The sequence below is a fragment of the Rhagoletis zephyria genome, unplaced genomic scaffold, assembly GCF_001687245.7.
Source record: "Rhagoletis zephyria isolate East Lansing unplaced genomic scaffold, Rhagoletis_zephyria_1.1 Rzeph_scaffold_00661, whole genome shotgun sequence".
Taxonomy (NCBI): Eukaryota; Metazoa; Arthropoda; class Insecta; order Diptera; family Tephritidae; genus Rhagoletis; species Rhagoletis zephyria.
Genome location: NW_016157745.1, coordinates 53681 through 74544, shown reverse-complemented (window position 1 = coordinate 74544; position 20864 = coordinate 53681). Strand labels below are relative to the sequence as shown.

Here is a 20864-nt window from a genome sequence, read left to right as displayed (position 1 = left end):
TTGAAATCGAATCAAAAATAGTTATTCAAAACCTCATAAATCTACAAAATCGTATTTTCGGACCTAAATGACATTTAAAAAATCTATAAAAAATAGGCAATAATATTTCTCATAAAAACGAATAAAATTTGGGGGAAAAAACATCCTCGATGGACACCCTAATGTACATATGTACGTATAGACAGCTCGATTCGACGCTCCCTTAGTTCAAGGTAGTATTTTGCAAGTGCCAGAAAAAAAGGTCGTTTGGTTAAAATAGTACCAAATTTAGTGCTCCTTTTCGTCCAGAGAATTAATTAACCCTTACAGGGTAACCTTATTTTACATATTTTAAAGGTAATCTTCGTCGAATCGACGAAGTCCTTTTTATTTTCCATTTTTTGTAGGAAAAAATGTAGCATACATACAAGATTGCCAAACAACGCATGAACAAAAATTTTTTCAAGAAATCGAGGTGAAAAATCTAAAGTTTTTATGGAATTTTTGTTTGTATTTCTTGCATTTGCAAAATTTGGTATGGAAAATATAATGAAAAAAAAAATTTTAGAACGTCAGGGTTTTTATATTTTTACGCTGAGTGTATATACATATGTAACTCTACTTTTCGTATCAAATTTATAATTCAAAATTGGTGAGAACCTGAGAGTACATTTTTTTGGTACCTTTTCATGAAAATCACTGCAATAAAAAAGTAGTTTCTCAAAGAGGCAAATTGAATTTTTCTAATGGAGCTTAAGATGGAGATTAGAGCGAAACGATCGCGAATATATAACACCTTTCTTTGTATCACGAGATCTACATACATACATACATACATGTGTCGCTATTTGTGTAATAATTGTTTTTTTTTTATATTTTTACAGCTGCAATAAATGCCAATGATGACAATCGGCAGCAACAGCAGCATGTTCCACAGCAACAACATGTAGCCACCGGCGTGCAGCAACCCCAACAGCCTCAACAACAGCAGCAGCAACAACAGTTACTGCAACGAGAAAATATAAAAGAGGAGAAACCCTTTTTAGATAACGGAAAGTTAAATCAATCAATTGTTATGCAACACGTAAGCGCTTCGGCGTCGTCCGCGTCGACGACGAGCGGTGCCACCACTATTACTTTGGGTGCACCGAAAACCGAAGTAAAAGAGGACGTTGGAATGGGCAAACCGCCGCCGGGCATTGAAATGTATAAAGTTAACATTGAGGATATCTCGCAGCTTTTCACCTACCACGAAGTGTTTGGTAAAATTCATGGTGACGTAATGAATCAGCAGTTGGCTGCACACGCAGTACCCAACGCTGCTCAGCCACCACCACACGGCAATGCAAGCAATAATGCTGCTGTTGCTGCCGTAGTTGCCAGTGCTAATGCTGCTGCTGCAGCAGCAGCGGCGGCTGCGGCTGCCGCAAATACAACAAGTGGTGTGGTGGCACCCACAACAACGACCAATCTAACGACGGCAATCAGCACAAGTGGTACAACGACTGCACCAGCCACCGCTGTAACAGCAACACCCACGGTGACCGGTGAACTGCTGATGCCAAAAATGGAGGGCGGTCTGCCGGTTGTGGATCAGGCGACAACAATCACACTCGCACCTGATGGCACACCAATCGCTACAGGCACGCATGTTTGCGATATTTGCGGCAAAATATTTCAATTTCGCTATCAATTGATTGTACATCGACGCTATCACAGTGAACGTAAACCATTCAATTGTCAGGTGTGTGGGCAGGGCTTCACTACCTCACAGGATTTAACGCGCCACGGTAAGATACACATCGGTGGACCAATGTTCACATGCATCGTTTGTTTTAATGTATTCGCCAACAATGCCAGTCTGGAGCGGCATATGAAACGACATTCAACCGATAAGCCTTTCGCATGCACGATTTGCCAGAAGACTTTTGCACGCAAGGAGCACTTGGACAACCACTTTCGTTCGCATACCGGCGAAACACCGTTCAGGTGCCAGTATTGCGCTAAGACATTCACACGCAAGGAGCACATGGTAAATCATGTGCGGAAACACACGGGTGAGACGCCACATCGTTGCGATATTTGTAAGAAGTCCTTCACGCGCAAGGAACATTATGTCAACCACTACATGTGGCACACTGGTGAGTGGTGGGGCGCGTAATGCCTTCGCAAATGAATCCATTCTCTTATCACACAATATAAAAATATAATTTGAAATCAAGTTAATATGAAACTTAAATTAATGCGTAACAAGTAATTTTGATGCAAAAACACAACCGACTCAATGCTCATACAAAAATGAAGGAGTACCGTTAATTTCTTCATGATCCAATGATCGGAACTAAGCCGAATTAGTATGGGACCACGTTTGAGGTATCAACTTTCCGATGAATTAAATTATAAAAAAAAAACATCGAAAACTGCCCACTTGGTCCAAAGTTATCAAATAACATAGATACATAAACAAAAAAAATATTTTGATGAATTGACAACCTTCCTCTTTTTCTTGAAGTCGGACAGTGTGTAGTAAGGAAAAAGCTATGTGGACAAAATTTATTCCCGGATTTCTAGCAAAGGGTAACTTATTAACATTAAGATATTCCCAAAGCCCTGACTGGCAAATTTTTTTATGTCCTACATTCCGCTGAGGGGTGTGACATTGTTTAGAAATCAATAAATCATTTAAAATGTGAAGCCAATCGAAATTCTAACACCAAATTTGGTGTCCGATATGAAAAAGAATGCCTCATATATATGGTATATATATTATAAGATAGAATAATAGTAGTGTTAGAATTGTAATATGTTATTTGATTATTTGTAGGGATGCATTTTAAAATTCTTTTATGCCATTACAGTGTCTTAATGTCGTTCTATTTTAATTTGGTAGTAAATTGAATTATATGCCGAGATTCTGGGATCCCGAGGACTTGATTCCGGGATTCGGGTAGGTGTTCTGGTGGCAGTGTCACACAATTGGGTATTTACCAAAATTTGGTGCAAATCGTATCCCAAATATTTTTCTTTATACCAATCGCGAAAATTAATTTGTTGAAATTTTTCAGCAGGACATCGCTGTATTGTACCAATCTTTTGACTAAAACAAATGTTCCCATTTTTTTATTTTGTACCAATAGCCCAATATCAAATGTACCAATCTGTACAAATGTACCAATCGAGTGCCACTGCCTTAAAAATTTATGCAATTTAAAAAAAAATTCAACAAACTTTCGTACAAATTTCGAGCTTTTTTAAAAATTCTGAAAAATCAATCGTAGTTTTTAGCCATTTGCAACTAGTACTTTATTCTACTAGAATTCAATGAGCTACAAAACTGCATACTCCGAATCTAATTAAAAAACTCGAAATTTTGCATAAATGAATTTATCCCATAGTGATAGAAAATATAGCTTTCCGAATTCTAGCAACCGAAAATTTTGTTAAGTTCGCAATAATTCCAATCCGAAAAGACTGATGAAATATCGGAAATCAGCGCCCTAAATATACCCCAAAAATGTCTGAAAATAATTTTGTCCACCTAGCTTGTTGCAGACGACACACTGTGAGTCGGTTAAAAAATTTATTCACGTTATTCATTGCCATGTGATTTCATGTCTCGAACACTCGTTCCAAAATGGCAGAAACTAAGCCAAACTTTACTCGAAACAAATTTTCGAGTATAATCTGTGATAACAAACAGAAGTTAACAACAGTTAAGGTAACAACATAAGTCGAAGTTTACGCAAAACTGTTCCACGATTTTTATTTTTTATTTTTTGCAATGAGCTTCATTTGATTTCTTTACTTTATGCTCGCTGTTTGAACTTATCTCCAGTTTTCCTTCGAGTAGCTTGTGGAAAAAACTTATTTTTAAATACGATTAGATAGGGAATTTCAGGGAAAAGTGACATCATAACTTATTTACATGCGTGTTGAACTTGTGTGGAGAAGTCCCTGGGTAGGCAGTGTTTGCGCTTCTCTCCGCTTTAAAAATGTGAATGAAAGAATTGACCAAAGAAAATTTACTGCTTAAACGCTAAAAATCGAAATGAACACCGCAAACTAAAAGTCATTGTTTAAACGCACGAAGATTCCACACAAAATTTAGAGGCGGAATTTGGTTTACACACCTTTAAAGATCACTTAAAACCGTTAAAGCTTATTCTCTTAAAATAAATTAAAATGTATTATATATTTAAAAAATAAATTTAATATACATATGTCCATATATATGTACATATTTTGAGAATAATGCAGCGTTTGTGCTGAAATTTAAATGCACATTTAGCAATTTCGAAAATTTGGTTTTCGAAGAGTGTTCAAAAATGTACAACTACGCTATTTTGAAATCACGATTATTTATCACGATCAAACTTAATAGAAAAGCTACTAAAAAAGGATTAAAAAATTAAACAGAAAATATAAATTAAGTTACAATATATAACTTGTATTATATATTTATTTTTATTAATCCGGACTAACTACGCATTTGATCTGATGAAAATAGTACCCTGCAGACGGCATGTAAAGTATACAAGCAGGTTCTTCAATTCACTTCCGATTGAATTGCAATCTAATTCGCTTTGAATTCTAATTGGGCGGGGTTGAAATTCACTCGGAAGTGAATTGCAGAACCTGCCTGATAATTCCTGCTGTTAGATGAGAATGAAGAAAACATGTAACTGTTATGCTTTTTTTCAAAAGAGTCAATAAATAATAGTTATTTTTACTGATATGTTTTAAGTCAAAAACAAAAGTTTAAATTGGACTTAGTTTTTCGGTGAAAATATATAAGTTACAACTTGACTTTTATTTTTTCAGTCGAAGAAAAAATCAAAAATAAAAGTTATAAATTTTTTGCTTTTGTATTTGATTGTAACCCTTAGACAGCCGGTTTCACCAGCAATTTAAATGGAAAAGGTTTTTTTTATTTTCTGTCAATTTCCATAAAAGATTCAAAAAGATTAAAATCGTTTTTCACTTAAATTGCTGGTAACGAAACATGCTAGGCGACGCAATAAAGCAGAGTAGATAAATGTCGAATGTATTTTTTTTCTTTCTGCGAAACCGTTATGACCAACATCGCTGTTTTTTTAAGGACTTCGATGTTTAAACATCGACGCTTTCAGATGCTATGTACCAAATATCGATGTTCTTTTTGCATCCCTATTTAGCATTGAATTTCAGAACATTCTGCATTGTAATTGCGTTCTTTCCTAACTGTGCGAAATGAGCAAATCAAAGCCCAAAAACGCTATTTGGACTTACTTTAATAAAATTTCATCGACAGAAGCGGAATGCAATATTTGTGGCAAATGATTAAAGATTTACAAAAATTGCATCCTCTTGCAACTACTTTATAAAACATGAAAAATTAATTGCGAGCAGGATATTGATTAAAAAATAGTATGACATTAGTCAGTCACTAAAATCCTGCAATAGAGCGCATCAGTCACGCGTTGAAGTTATACAAAATCTCTGCATCGTGAGAGCATTTTATAAAATCTGAAACTCAGTTTACAGGTGCAGATATTATTGTAATTACAAAAATAATAGTCAGTCAGAATTTTCCTGTAACAGATGCCGTCAGTCGTCTATAGAAGGATGTGCTCCTGTAATACGGCGCACTCAATAAATATTAAAAAATTATTTTTTTTTTTACTTTTGAAAAAAACATATACAATCATGACATGTACAATTCGATTACTTCAATCAGAATCGCCAGTATTATTATAAATTTCGTCAGGCTCATCGTCATTCTCTTCTCTGTAACTCACTGATGACCCAGCATCTGAATATTAAAAAAGAGCAAAATGTTTCATTTCAAAATGATTACATAAATAACCAAAATAAACGTGCTTATTACGTTAAATACATTACCTGCATCATAATTTTCCTCAGTTATAACGTCTTTCACAAATGGTAAAAGTTGTTGCCCTTCAAACCTGTCGAACTCATACTGACCGTTTTTTTCTTGCCAACCGTTTTCCACAGCCACCTTTGTTCAACCCACTTGCGGTCGAAATCGGAAGTCGGTAATACGACCAAAAGATAGAGTATGCCCGACCCGGTCGTTCATATTCTTGCGTTTTCCAATAACAACAATTTCCTCCATTTGTTTACATATGTACGTACAAGTCAAAAATTAAAAAGTATGCATACATGCATATGCATATACATATGTACATAGTAAATTATATGCTTATTTATTGTGGATGCACTTTACGTGCAAACCGATATTACATTTAGCACACAATTTTTGCGTACGTTGGTGATAATAACCGACCGGGATTTCGGGACGTCGTTGGTTCAATCCCGGTATCCCGGGATTTTCGGAATGTCGTTGGTTCAATCCCGGTATCCCGGGATCAGTCCCGGGATTTAGATATTTATTATTTTTCAATGACTTAACATGAAAAAATTGCATCGATATGGTTTGAGAAGCTCTCTTACTATGTAATAAATAATAAGAAAATGGGTTTGGAACGTACTTTTTTATTTAAAGTAAAAATGATTTCATAACTAACAAAACGACAGACAGTAATTAAATTTATATGCATTTAATAATACTTTAGTGTATACATATCTGATAAAGTAATTTAAGGTATTTCGAAAACAGCTCGATGCAAAAAAAAAAGTCAATAAATTTATTTTCTGGTTGAAAGAAGATCATAATTCTAGTGGCAGAAATAAAAGAAGCGCCTTAATTCGATCAGTTTTGTCTATATTCCTTTTGTTTACCCAAAATTTAAATTTCTTTTATAAGACTACTTCATATTACACATAATTAACTGCATATGTATGTATAAAATAAATGGGCATATCTCTGACGTCATGATTTTTTTAAAAAGACTATCGATCCCTAACCGCCAAAATAACGTAAACGACATTTTTTTCAAAATTTTCTTTTTGATGCAGAAATATTCCTAAAGCATCTAGATGCATTTCTGCATCGAAAGGAAAATTTTGAAAAAAATGTCGCTTACGTTATTTTGGCGGTTAGGTCTCGTTATAATTTCAAAGATATGGTTAATTCCAAAATTTGTTTTAAAAAATTCAGTGCAATGAATGATTTTTTTTTGGGTTCACAAGGACGAATAGGAATTGAAAATGTCCCTATAATCTATTTTATTTTTTTAAGCTAATAAAGTTAGTCCTTAACATATAATTTTTTCAAAAATAAGAATTCAAAAATTTCAAAGATTTTCAAGGATAAAATTATAAAAGGGTATTTTCAATACCTACTCGTCCCTTACGGACCAAAAAATGTAATGTGTTTTAACTCTACAGAATATTCTCTTTCATTTGATACCTATACTGGTTTCTTAAGTATATAGCACTGACATTATTAAATAACTTTTTGAATTACTCATATCTTCCAAATTTCAAAGTTCTTTTTAAAAATCCTGACGTCTGAGAGAAAAATTAAGAACGCAATTTTACTTTATTTGGCCCTTGGTTTGGCGAATATATTGATTTGTTTGTCTGCAAAATTGCCTGCCGCAAGGTATTATGTGTATATTTAGCTACACATTTAATAGAAATGTTAAATATTAAATAACCAAAAGAAATATAGCCAAAACTGGTCAACATAAAGCGTTTATATTATTGCCACCAGTGTAAATTACAAATCGCGAAAATCCCGGGATTCTAGGCAAATAATCCCGGCATTTTCGAGACTTAAACATGACCGGGATCCTGGGATCCCGGGATAAACATTCCTATATGGCACAAGCGCGTAGTTAGTACTCAACGGGCACCGGATGTTGGTGTTGTACGTATCGTATTTTTTAGTAAAAATTCAAAGAGAATTTCACGGGCTCAATAATGGTAATTGAGTGATCGTTTTTTGTTGGATTCAAGTTGAATTAGATTTTTTAAATTCAGTTTATATGGGAACTGTCACGCCCTCTTCTCTAATAACGCACATTTTCCTCCATGCGTTTGGTATTGGTTTTAAAAATCTCCATACCAAGTTTCAGTACTCTACCAAAAATACTTTCAGAGATATGCTGTATGAAAAATCCCATTTGTATGGGAGGTGCCACGCCCGCTTGTCTAAACGAGATAAGGGCTATCCTATATTTTAAGTTGGCCTAAATAACGCCGATGTGCAAAACTTAATGATGATCGGTTTAGTAGTTTATGCGTAACAAACAAACAAACAAACTCACTTTCGCATTTATAATATTAGTAAGGATAAGTACTTTTCGGCCCCGCGCAGTGGCAGTGGATTAATATGAAATTACTCTATAAACTATAAATTAATAACAAAACAGATGTCAGCTGGGCCGCCTGCGTCTCTCCTTAATTTTTCATAGACTGGACGCTTCACATTGGCACATTCCCATATAAAAAGTGATCAGGGCGATAAGCCTGACGAAATCTCCAATTATGTTCATATGTACTTGTAAAAAAACTGGTGATATCCATACAAACAGACAAATGTACTTCTACGAAAACAAAAGAAAAAACTTTACGAACAAGCAGTTTAATTTTTATATACTCAAAAACATAAAGTTTTTTAATATTGTTATATATATAAATGCAAGACGTTACCATCTATCGGCGACTGACGACTTCTGTTACAGGAAAACTCCGACTGACTATTATTATTGTAATTACAATAATATTCTGCATCTGTGAACTGAATCTCAGCTTTTATAAAATGCTGCCACGATGCAGAAATTTTGTACAACTTCAACGCGTGACTGACGCGCTCCGTTGCAGGATTTTAGTGGCTGACTAGTGTCATACTATTTCTTAATCAATATCCTGTTCGCGATTAATTTTTAAGATTTCATAAAGTAGTTGTAAGATTTAGAGTTTCTATACCAAATTAAAGCCACCCCCGCGCCAAACGCTAACGAATTAGGCTGACGCCAGGTTATTTCTCTATTCCACAAATGTGATATGGTATCAAAAATTCAGCTTTTATAAAATGCTTGCAATGCCTTGTCGCCCGCATTTCTGACTATAAATAAGAAGGCTTTCAGGAGAATGTTGTAGAGAAGTTCTTCCAGATCGAAGTATATCCCTTCAAAGGTACGCTTTGCAGTTCAGCTCCTTCCAGATGCTATGCACTGCATTGTGCTTGGTCGAAATCTGAGATTGAAGATAATCTGTTGAAAACAATTTCTACTTCAAAAGTAGTCGAATATTTTCATCATGTTTCCCTGCCTTTAGGAGTATCTCATTTCTGTAACGATTTGTTTACGAATCTTCACAGAAAATTATATGAAGTTGTTGACACGAACTCGTAAAGAAATTTCTGTACGAAAAATAAAGAAAATTCTGAAAAAACTCTACAAGAAATTCTTCACATAGCAGCATTATTTTCATTGCTTTACCGATTTTCTTCCGAAATTTCGTAAAAGAATCGAAGTGTGCACAGTTTATTTCATTTTAGAAAATTCGGCAAAAAATCGGATGAGATCTTCAAGAATTCTTTAAAACTTCTCTAAAATTCTTAATACACTGAAAAAATGTTTTGCATGGATGTTACAACTGAATATTTACATATGGATGTGTATGTTCTGCTCTCAAAAAAGTTTGAAAATTATATGCCAAAATAAAGACGCTATTTCAGGGCTAATAAATCTAGGGTCATTGGAAAAGGTTTTGTGGAAAAAATTGGGGAAAATTATTTTATGCCCCGTATTTGGCTGCCATAAATATGGTCACCGTAACTATACATTACAAGCGGTTGGCGATGCCGATTGCCTTTCACGAAGTTCTTTAAAAAAATTTTTTAGCCAAATACTTAAGTATATTCATAAATATCACGTTTAATTTTTTACTTAAATTTAAATACTTAATACTGGTAGGTCATTTTTTACTGCATTCACCATAATTTCGGGGGTTATCGCTAGTTTTCAAAATTACTGACATATCAATTTAAACGAACAATTCATGAGCTTTAAAATGGTAATAAGTTATAAGAAAAATACATTTATGGTGAGAAGTTATAAGCGGTCTAAAAAAAGCTTATTGGATGTCCCACCCGTCACAGCAAAATATGTACTTTTTAACGTAACATACAAATTTTTAAGTTTCCCATTTTTAAATGAGGTTCTCCTATTAAAAATATAAAAAATGTTCACATCAAATCAGTAGTGTTCATTTTACTCACGAACTATGTGTCCTCAAAGGTTACTCGTCCCACCCGTCACAAAATGTTGTCTCACCCATCACAAGGAAAAATAAGGGTTTTTTTTTTATTTTAAAATATAGTAATGCCATTAAAGCATAAAATGGTACTTAACATTCTACTAACTACATTCGAGAAAGCCGCTATGAACGAAATATGTATAGTTTGTCTAATATTGGGAAACGAATCCAACAACTCAGAGGAGCGGGTGTCATCGTTGTCCCACCCGTCACGCTTGGAAAATGTTAAATTGCTGTGTAAATTATGTAATTAAATTTTATACTTTATCAGTTTCGTAATAAACTGATATCTGACTTCAAGTGTTAACAGTTTGACACTTGTCCAATCAATGGTTAAAGAGAATTTACTAAAAGTTTCAGCGAAAACGAGTTAAAATGTCCCACCCGTCACTTTGGAACGCCCCATATGTATATAAATGGCACTTTTCACATCAACCGGCCCAGAGCTCTGTCCAAAATTCTAAGCAACTAAAGTAAACACATATAATAAGTCAAAATACTCGTAACTAATACCCTTCCGATTGCAAAGTGGCAGAATCTAAAATTCAAAATGGCATCATTACTGTGCTAGGTAAAAGACGCTGAATTCGCAAATTCTTTTCATTTACAAAACTGGTGTAAAAATGGCATATTTTAATGTTTTTGGGATCGCTGATTATGAATCTAAAGTGCGATTTTTAAATTTCAAAATGGCGGATCCGATATGGCGCACGTATTTTTAAAATTTCCTTGTATTTGCCTGAAACTTTTAACCAGTGGGTTTTGGGGTTGCTGATAACGAATTTGAAGTCCGATTTGCAAAATTCAAAATGGCGCACCCAATATGGCGGGCAATCAAATTAAAATCACTTAGATTCTCTATAAACTTTCCAGTCGGGGGTTCAAAAGGTCGCTGATTACGAATTAGTTTTGTCCGATTTGAATAAGTTTTAACGAATTGCTTTTCCGTACCAAGGTTATTACGTGCACCGAGTTTGGTAGAAATTGATAAATCGGTTACCGAGATACACATTTTTGGTCATAAGTGGGCGGAGCCACGCCCAAAATCCAAAAATTTATAACGATCTACTTTTCTGCTTAGTGGTCATTGCAATCATCGATTTTGAGTCAATTAGTTTCAGTAGTTACTGATTTATCGCAATTTTCGTGTTTCTGTAAATTTCCGTTGTATGGGAGGTGGGCGATTCAAAGATTTTCACCAATTTCTTAGCTGGATCCTAAGAAAGGCTCGTACAGAGTTTGGTAAGGATTGGTGAATCGGCTACTAAGATACAGTATTTCATCATAAGTGGGCGGGGTCACGCCCCTTTACCAAAAATTTCATAATATTATTTTGCATTGAAATTCTACTTCACGTACTAATTTCCAATAATTTGGATCCAATATTTACTGAAATATCATAGTTTTTGCATTTTTCGAAAATATGACAAGGGGCGTGGTTACAGTCCGATTTCGCCCATTTTGACCTACCTTGGATAAAGGTATACCAAATTTTGTTGAGATATCTCAATTTTTGCTTGAGTTATCGTGTACACGGACAGACGGACGGACGGACAGACAGACATGGCTTAATCGACTTCTCTTTTCATTCTGATCATTTATGTATACATTTGTCTATATCTATCTCGATCCTTTAGGCTGTTAAAACAACCGTTATGCGAACAAAGTTATAATACCCTGTGCACAAGTGCACTCGGGTATAAATATGGGTACTAAATGAAAGAAAATATTCTTTAGAACTTAAAAATATTAAATTTTTTGTTGTTCACAAGGACGAATTGATATTGAAACTGCCCTTTTCAATATTTAATTTATTTACGCTATTAAAGCAGAAGGACGAAATTCGAGGTTATATATGGTCGTGTGTATATTAATCCTTAACCTATAATTTTTTCAAAAATAAATAGAACAAATTTTCAAGGATACTCAAGGACAAAATTTTAAAAGGAAATCTAAAATATCTATTCGTCTTTATGCACCAAAAATTTAATATTTTATACAGAATTTTATCTTTTATTTGGTTCACATATGGTTATTCTATAAAGCACTTAAAAAAAAATCTGATGTCAGAGAAATAAACTAAAAATGCAGTTTTACTATATTTGGCTCTTAGTTTTGGGTGTTTATATTTTTTTAACTTGATTTTTTGGGTGACTTATGCCACTTTCAAAGTAAATATTTTCGTTATACCGCTGATTAGTAAGACTTCTCTCGAATAAAACCTCAGGGGTTCTCAACATTTCATAGCAACTTTTTTTTAGCAGATACTGTTAAATTCTAATTAGTGTTATCACTAACTCGTTGTTTTTGAAAAGGCCACTTATACCACTTTCAAAATAAACGGCTCAAATAGAATTTTTAAATAACAATAAATAAAAGTCCGTGGCACAGGTTTTCAACCCGTAACCAACAACACGGCAGTCGAACACACATCCGTTAGGCTACAACAGCTGTTGAGATAACGTGAAGAAAACATACTTGAGTTAGTTCTCAAACTTTATTTTGTTTGTGGCTTCAAAAGTACACATCATCCGCTCGCTTTCATTGCGATGCATCTGTTCGTTCAACCGTAGTTGTTAGTCTTAGGTAATGTATTGTTATTTTCACACTGGGTACGAACTAGGAATGTTAATCCCGGGATCCCGGACTTTTTAAGGTCTCGAAAATCCCGGGATTCTTGGCAAGTAATCCCGAGATTTGTAATTTGCACTGATGGCCATAATAGAAACTCCTTTTCTTGACCAGTTNTTGTTACGAGCTATCCGATGGTTTTCCAAAACTTTCTCATTTTCACGGTGAAAATTCGAAACGAAAATTTATTTATAATTTTTCTCAATGGTGATAATTTTTATACCGGAGCGCACTTGGGCACAAGGGTATATTAATTTTGTCCACATAACGGTTGTTTGTAACAGCCAAAACGAATCGAGATAGATATATGTAGACAAATATATACATAAATGCTCAGAATGAAAAGAGAAATCGATTAAGCCATGTCTATCTGTCCGTCCGTCTGTCTGTCCGTCCGTCTGTCTGTCCGTCCGTCTGTCCGTCCGACCGTGTACACGATAACTCGAGCAAAAATTGAGATATCTCAACGAAATTTGGTATGTAGGTTTCCATTTACCCACGGTAAGTTGGTATTGAAAATGGGCGAAATCGGACTGTAACCACGCCCACTTCCCATATAACGGTAATTTTCAGAAATTCGAAAACTGCGATATTTTAGTAACTACTGGAGATTATTCACTCAAAATTGATTTTTACAATAAGTTTTAGACGAAAAATAAGAATATTATAAATTTTTGGAAAATGGGCGTAGCCACGCCCAGTTATGGTTACATGTGTATATCTTGGTAACCGCTGCACCGATTTCATCCAAACTTGGCACAGTTGTTGGCCTTGGTACAGCATACCAAATCGCCGAAAATAATTTAAAATCGGACAATAACCACGCCCACAGTCCACAGGGTAATTTAGAGAAATACGAAATCTTCGGTAAATCAGTAAATATTAAAGCTAATTTATTCAAAATTGACGTTTGCAACAATTATTTACCAAGAAATACGTTTATGGTAAAATTTTGGAAAATGGGCGTGGCGCCGCCCACTTATGATCACATATATGTATATCGGTAACCGTTCTACCAATTTGTACCAAACTCGGTATAGTTATTGTGCTTGCCACATAAAAGCAAAGCGTTGAAAATTATTGAAATCGGACTAAAATTACGTCCGCTTTTCATATAACGGCAAATTTCAGAAATGGTTGAAACTTCAATATTTCGAAGTTTAAGGACGCTAATTTACTCAAAATTGATACATCCCGGCTTACCATGTAGCGGTAGCTTTCGGAAATGTGAAAAATATATATGTATTTAATCCCGGGATCGGAAAAAGCCGAAAAATGAACATCCCTAGTACGAACCCTGTTTATAAATACATGGATTTCAGTTCCAGAAGAACTGAAATCAGCAAAGGCAAATATTTTCTTTATAATTGCTGCATTTTATTAATTGCTTCTTCTGCATCAAAGCAACTGTCAAAAATTTTCATCATTAAGAAGTTACGAATTGGTACAGCGGAAATGTACAATTTTCTCACAATAGTTTTTTCACCATAGAACTTTTCTACCGATTGGCACAGGCCCTTAATTCGAAATGTAAATTCACCCCGATGCGATACAGCAACAACAAGGGACAGGGGTGTATTTGAACGTAAAGCAACTTTTCAGGGGCAGCGCTCAGAGCGTTCCGATCAGCAATGTTATTTTGGCGGTAAGCCAATCGGTAACACTTTTCTCCGTAGTAAGTAAGACGAAGTAAAAAATTTACTATGGTGTACAAATTGATTTTTGCTGTGCCGAATGTAAAGTAAAATTTTGACAGTGCAAAAACCAAACAAAACGCTCCCGCAGAAGCTCTGTTTCTGTGTGTTGTTGAAATTGTTCAAACTTGTTTTATAACTTACAAGCAACGTGCGCTTTTTTTCCTTGTCAGCTTCCATTTTGATTTTCACTGTTTAATACCGCCAAACAATATTATGTATATACATATATAGAAGCTGTCATAATTTTATCTATCCCTATGAGCTAGGTAACATTCTCACGTTCGTATTCACCACGAAAAATGTCAAAATTTTAGTTCTATCCGTAAAATTTTTCTCTTTTCTATCAATTGGTGGCTTTCAAATTTACATATTAATTAAAGTACCTAAAAGCATATACATATCGTCGTTTAAAGTACAAAACCGCGTATCGTCGTTCTGCAAAACCGCGTAACTGACATTTTTTTGCCAAAAATTGGATTTTCTCACCGAAGCTCTTGGTTCAAGCCTTATCCATTCGTTCGGTTTTGCATTATGTTGATACGCGGTTTTGTACTTTAAACGACGATATTTGTGTTTATTCTTTAAATTAATGTACTACACGGAAATTTTTTTCAATAAATTCAAAAGCTTATTTCGTGAGTGGTGAAGAGTAGAGCAACCATGCGTGTAAGAAATTGTGTGCTACCTAAAATTTTACCTCTGGAAACCCTATCCCCATAAAGGACTTTCCCCAGAGTTTTTTTACTGGATATACTGAGATTGGATTAGTGTGAGGCAAGGCACATTAATAGGTTCATTCCTTATCTTTTTGGACTAAAATCTGAATAGTGTCAAAATGCTAGAGCGTAAGCAAAATGCGCTCACTAAAAGAGTATAACAGGAAAAGTAAAGGAACGCAAAAAAACCAAATTTTTAGTCCAAAGAATGGCAACAACAAAGCTAACGTCAAATAAGAATGGAAATTATGTACAAAACACATTCACACAAGCACAAGCACAATAAACACTTACTATATCAATTATTTTTTGCCTCCTTCCAATTTCAATTCACTTTTTAGACTATTCTCACATTTTGCGTATTCTTTAATTTCCGTTAATTTAAATTCAGTTGAGTTTGACACTTTTCAGGATTTTCCAAGAAAAAATTCTTCTGACTAAATCTGACTACTTCGGACTGATGAGAGTCACTCTCACTGAGTGTTGCTCTCTCATTTTTGCTGTCATTTCTGAGTTAAGGAACGCTTTTTGGACTAAATCTGACTACTTCGGACTTTTTCTGACTATTTCTGGGAGATAAGGAACGCTCCTAATGTGTCTTGGTGGGAGAAATCTTGAGGAGAACTTGTATTATACAAATGGTGGAGGTATTTTTTTCGCTATATTTCCATTGTGCTCATATGGTGTGCAATCGAAATTTGTGAAGCTTTCAAGTGCGTACATATGTTTATATATAAAACTGAACCAAATCGAGCCTGTTATTTGTATTTCATACTCTTTAGCACCATTCATAGCTCGTTTTCTAGAAAAGCATACGCGCAAATACTAAAAACAATTGCATTTAAATATATTTCTTTCAGGTCAAACACCACATCAGTGCGATGTTTGCGGCAAAAAGTATACACGCAAGGAACACCTTGCCAATCATATGCGTTCACACACTAATGACACACCATTCAGATGCGAAATTTGCGGCAAGAGCTTCAGTCGCAAGGAGCACTTCACCAATCACATTCTCTGGCACACAGGTGGGTATAAAAGCCAAAAACATATCAGCACTATTGGTCCTTTCCAAAACTGATCCTTCAAGCTCAATCCACAGGCGAAACTCCCCATCGTTGCGATTTTTGTTCGAAGACATTTACGCGCAAGGAACATTTGTTAAATCATGTACGCCAACATACGGGTGAATCGCCTCATCGCTGCACTTATTGCTTAAAAACGTTTACACGTAAGGAACACCTAGTGAACCACATACGTCAGCACACCGGTGAAACGCCTTTCAAATGCACCTACTGCACGAAGGCATTCACCCGCAAAGATCACATGGTAAATCATATTAGGCAACATACCGGCGAGTCGCCGCACAAGTGCACATACTGCACAAAGACATTCACACGCAAGGAGCACCTTGTGAATCATGTGCGTCAGCATACTGGGGAATCTCCACATCGTTGCAGCTACTGTAAGAAGACCTTCACACGCAAGGAGCATTTGACAAACCATGTGCGCCTTCATACCGGTGATTCGCCGCACAAATGCGAATACTGTCAGAAGACATTCACGCGTAAGGAGCATCTAAACAATCATATGCGTCAGCACTCCAGTGACAATCCGCATTGTTGCAATGTCTGCAACAAGCCATTCACACGAAAAGAGCATCTCATAAATCACATGTCCCGTTGCCACACTGGTGATCGGCCCTTTGCTTGTGAAACTTGTGGTAAATCGTTTCCACTCAAAGGAAATCTGCTGTTCCATCAACGCAGTCACACAAAAGGTCAGGAATGCGAACGTCCGTTTTCGTGTGAAAAATGTCCCAAGAACTTTATATGCAAGGGTAAGCGATTTTTTCTGAGTCTATGTATTATGCAAATAGTTGTTAACCTTCATAAAATATCAATAGGTCATCTTGTGTCGCATATGCGTTCACACTCAGGTGAAAAGCCACACGCCTGTACTTTATGTAGCAAGGCTTTCGTTGAACGTGGCAATTTGAAGCGTCACATGAAGATGAACCATCCCGATGCGGTGATGCCACCACCGCCACAGCCTCATCCACAAATCCCAGCCGGTATATTGACAGCGGTCAAAGAGGAAATCAAACCAATATTCCGTAAGTACTTTAATATTGCGAGCAATTTATTTTACAAACTTTCAAAGACAATCTGAAGCTGAAAATATCCGACTGTCACTTGTTCCATTTTTTCCTGGCGAATTGTTGTAACTTTGCCAAACAATCAACTGCAGGTGTTTGGCAAAAAAAAATTACAAATAGAGGAAAAATACATACATAATCCCTTTGCATATTAAAATGTATGCTTCTAAAGATATATAACCCGAAAATACTGCGAATTCGCTTCACAAATATGCTCTTTAAAGTACATTTATGCAAGTTTTATGTGCAGACTGTATTTAATAAATAAACTTTTTAATAAAATGCGCGTCAGCTTCGGCAGCCGTCGGAAAAGGCAAAATAAAATAGCGAAATAGGCAGGAAAAGGCACTAGAAATCGCAAAATAGGCAAAAGAAGGCACTAAAGTAAGGCAAAACCCGAAAAATAATCAAAAAATTTATTTATTTTAGAAATGTTTATTTTATAAGTAAAACGAGAAAAAATATGTACTAGTTTCATTATTTGAAAAATTTCTACTTTGATTCTTTGACTATTATCTCCTTTCGAGTTTTTAACTCACAAAACTTAAATCTCTATAGTTGTAGTAACATTGAACCACAAGATGCATTTTGAAGTTTTCTGGCAGCATTTTCCTTCGCTTTTCGCGAAGAAAATCCTTGAATGTACTAAACGTGCGCTCGACGTGAGTTGTTGATACAAGTGGCGCCCAATTTAAATATGGAACGTTTAAGACCTTCATTTTATCAGGAATAAGGGCTCATTCCTTGCCCTTTACAACTAAAGACCAGTATGCAGCTCTCACGGAAACGGACAAGAAAAAAATTGCTATTATTTCGTGTGTGTGTGTCCAAGGAACGGGCATATATTTCTGTTACAAACATGGGTTGCCTCTTTTTTCAGAAAACAAAATTAGAAAACCGTACTATGTAGAAAGCGTAGCAAATTTCTTGAGAACTGCGTACTGCCTTAAGGAAATTTTACACAGGAAAATTTCTTAGCCATTTCTTGTACGTCATTTTATACGGAGTTTTTGCTTTTCTTGAGTGCTGCATACTGACCTTTAAGGTAGAAAAGGCAAAAAAAAAGCAACGTCAAATGTGTATATCGTCGTTTAAAGTACAAAACCGCGCATCGTCATTATGCAAAACCGCGTAACTGACATTTGCTGCCAAAAATTGGATTTGCTCGCCGAAGCTCTTGGCTCAATCCTTATCCATTCGCCCTGAAATATACTTGTCGGAAATGTAATTGCTTTGTAAAAAAGAGAACCATTTTGAAATATGAGTGTTTTTACTCTCCAGAAAATAATTTATGCAATCTCACATACGCGGTTTTGTATTATCTTGATACGCGGTTTTACATTTTGTTGATACGCGGTTTTGTACCTTAAACGACGATATATGGAATCAGGGAAAGCTAAATCGTGGACATTCTTAATCGAATATACTCTATCTCTTTAGCAGAAAAAAGGCAATTTTCATAAAAGCCGTTCCCTGCTGATGAGTATCGTATTCGTGCCGGAAAGCAAACAATCGTTTGTTTCTCAGCTCTTCTCGTGCTGCTGCTGTGACTGTTCGTTCTTTTTTGAAGCTAAAGCAAAAGCATGAATATTGCCTTTGAAGCAAGACAACTTCAGAAGCACAGCATCAGCATGTTTTGTTGTTGTTGTTGTTGTATCGGCTACTAAGCCGTTCGGGGCGGTTCATCCATCAACGTTGTCGTCTATTTCAGCTAGGGGGAGGCCCAGGAAGTGTGCTACTTCCAGAGGGGCTGTCCATAGGGACAGGGGCGTTAGCTGAGTGGGATTCTCAGGGCATGTGAATAGGTGCCGGGAGTCAAGTGGCGACTCTCCATATGCCGGGCATTGGTTGGGAACATCTTCGTAATATAAGTCTGCACAAAAAAAAGTTACATACCATTTAAATAAGAGCACCTTTACATGTAAATGTAAATTTTTTAAAAATCTGTTCAAAATTGTTTGAAATATAAGGAATTTAAATTTTTTTCAGTCATCGACTAGCATTCGCCGCGTACGGTTGTATTTCAATTGCGTTCTCTCTTTGACTTTACCTTCGCACTTAGTGCAGTTTCTTGTAAACAACAAATACCGCTAACTAAAATTCATTTAGCTCATCTTGTTTTTTAGAGTGCCCACGTGCTTTAAATATAGTGTAATTTTGGTTATCTTTAACTATGCCCCTCGGGGCAACAAGCCATGGGGGCAATAGGTTTTCTATTTTAGAAAACAGCCCCAAAGCTAAAAAAAAAAGATTATCCAAACCCCTTGATAGTTTCCCCGACCTAACACCCCCTACTAACCTTCCTAATCCCAAGTACGTCGTAGTCTCTGCTACTGATGAAAAAAAACCTCTATCTCTTTATTCGTGCTTTGCTGTGCAAAGATCTTTAGAGCTTATAAGCAAAAACATTGAAAAGATCACAGAACTTAGGGACGGCAGCTTATTGGTGCTAGTGAAAGATAAACAATCCGCTGATAAATTCATTTCTGCTAAACTACTACCAGGAATTTGTGAAATTAAATGCAAATTTCATGAAAACCTTAATTTCGTCAAAGGCACGATCTTTGCACCCTACCTTACTATCCTTTCTGATGAAGAAATCACAAAGGAGCTAGCCTCCGAAGGAGTGGTAAATGTTTTCAAGTTTACAAAAATGGAAAACAACAAAGCTGTACATACTGGAGCAATACTGCTCACTTTCGACCTATACAAGCTACCAGAAAAAATCGACATTTCATGGCACAAAGCGCGAGTAAGGGAATATTTCCCGAATCCTATGCGTTGCAAACAATGTCAAGAGCTAGGTCACACCAAAAAGCACTGCCATAAACCTGCTCTGTGCCAAACATGCAGCTTCCCACCCCACGATGACAATTGCGCGCGTGTTCAATGCGTCAACTGCGAAGAAAAACACCCATCGAACTTTAACAAATGTGCAAAATTCCTTGAACAGAAAGAAATTTTAAAAATTAAAATTCAGCGTAGATGCACTATGAAAGAAGCAAAAGATGCCTACCAGGCACAATTTCCTAGAGCTTCAGCTCCATTTTCTTTCGCTGGAGTAGCCAACCCCAGCAACAATGATACCACTACACCAAAACAACACAATACTAACAACAAAGTAACTAACGTATTACCTGAAAATAAAAAAAATAAAACTTCTTTGACAAAGAAGCAGACAACAACACTTGTGCTTTCGATGAAGCCGCAAGTGTACCAATGATAACCTCAGAAATTTTACCAACAAACCAAGAAACCACAATTACTACTGAAAATAAACAAACAACAATCGATTCGCCTATAACTTGACTGAGTCAGCAATTGATTCAAAACAGCAATTATTACCTATTGCCAAATTCTAACACAGAATTTTCCAACACAGATTCAGGAGACATCCTGAACGTCAGCTTTGATAATGATCATGGCCTTTAATGTTCTTCAATGGAACATAAAAGGAATATTCAACAACATGAATGAATTACACCTTCTAATAAAAGAGCACTCACCTTCCAT

General features: G+C 35.7%; 1 protein-coding gene across 11 annotated transcripts in view; it reads left to right on the top strand.

The window, feature by feature from the left end:
- Positions 1-20864, top strand: part of crol (crooked legs) — a 148184-nt gene that overhangs the window by 117346 nt on the left and 9974 nt on the right. For all 11 annotated transcript variants that reach the window (XM_017613439.1, XM_017613431.1, XM_017613435.1 and 8 more), the window contains 4 exons: positions 864-2120; positions 16054-16221; positions 16296-17033; positions 17100-17309. In XM_017613439.1, the coding sequence (XP_017468928.1) occupies positions 864-2120; positions 16054-16221; positions 16296-17033; positions 17100-17309 (2373 nt within the window). The remainder of the gene's footprint in view (positions 1-863; positions 2121-16053; positions 16222-16295; positions 17034-17099; positions 17310-20864) is intronic.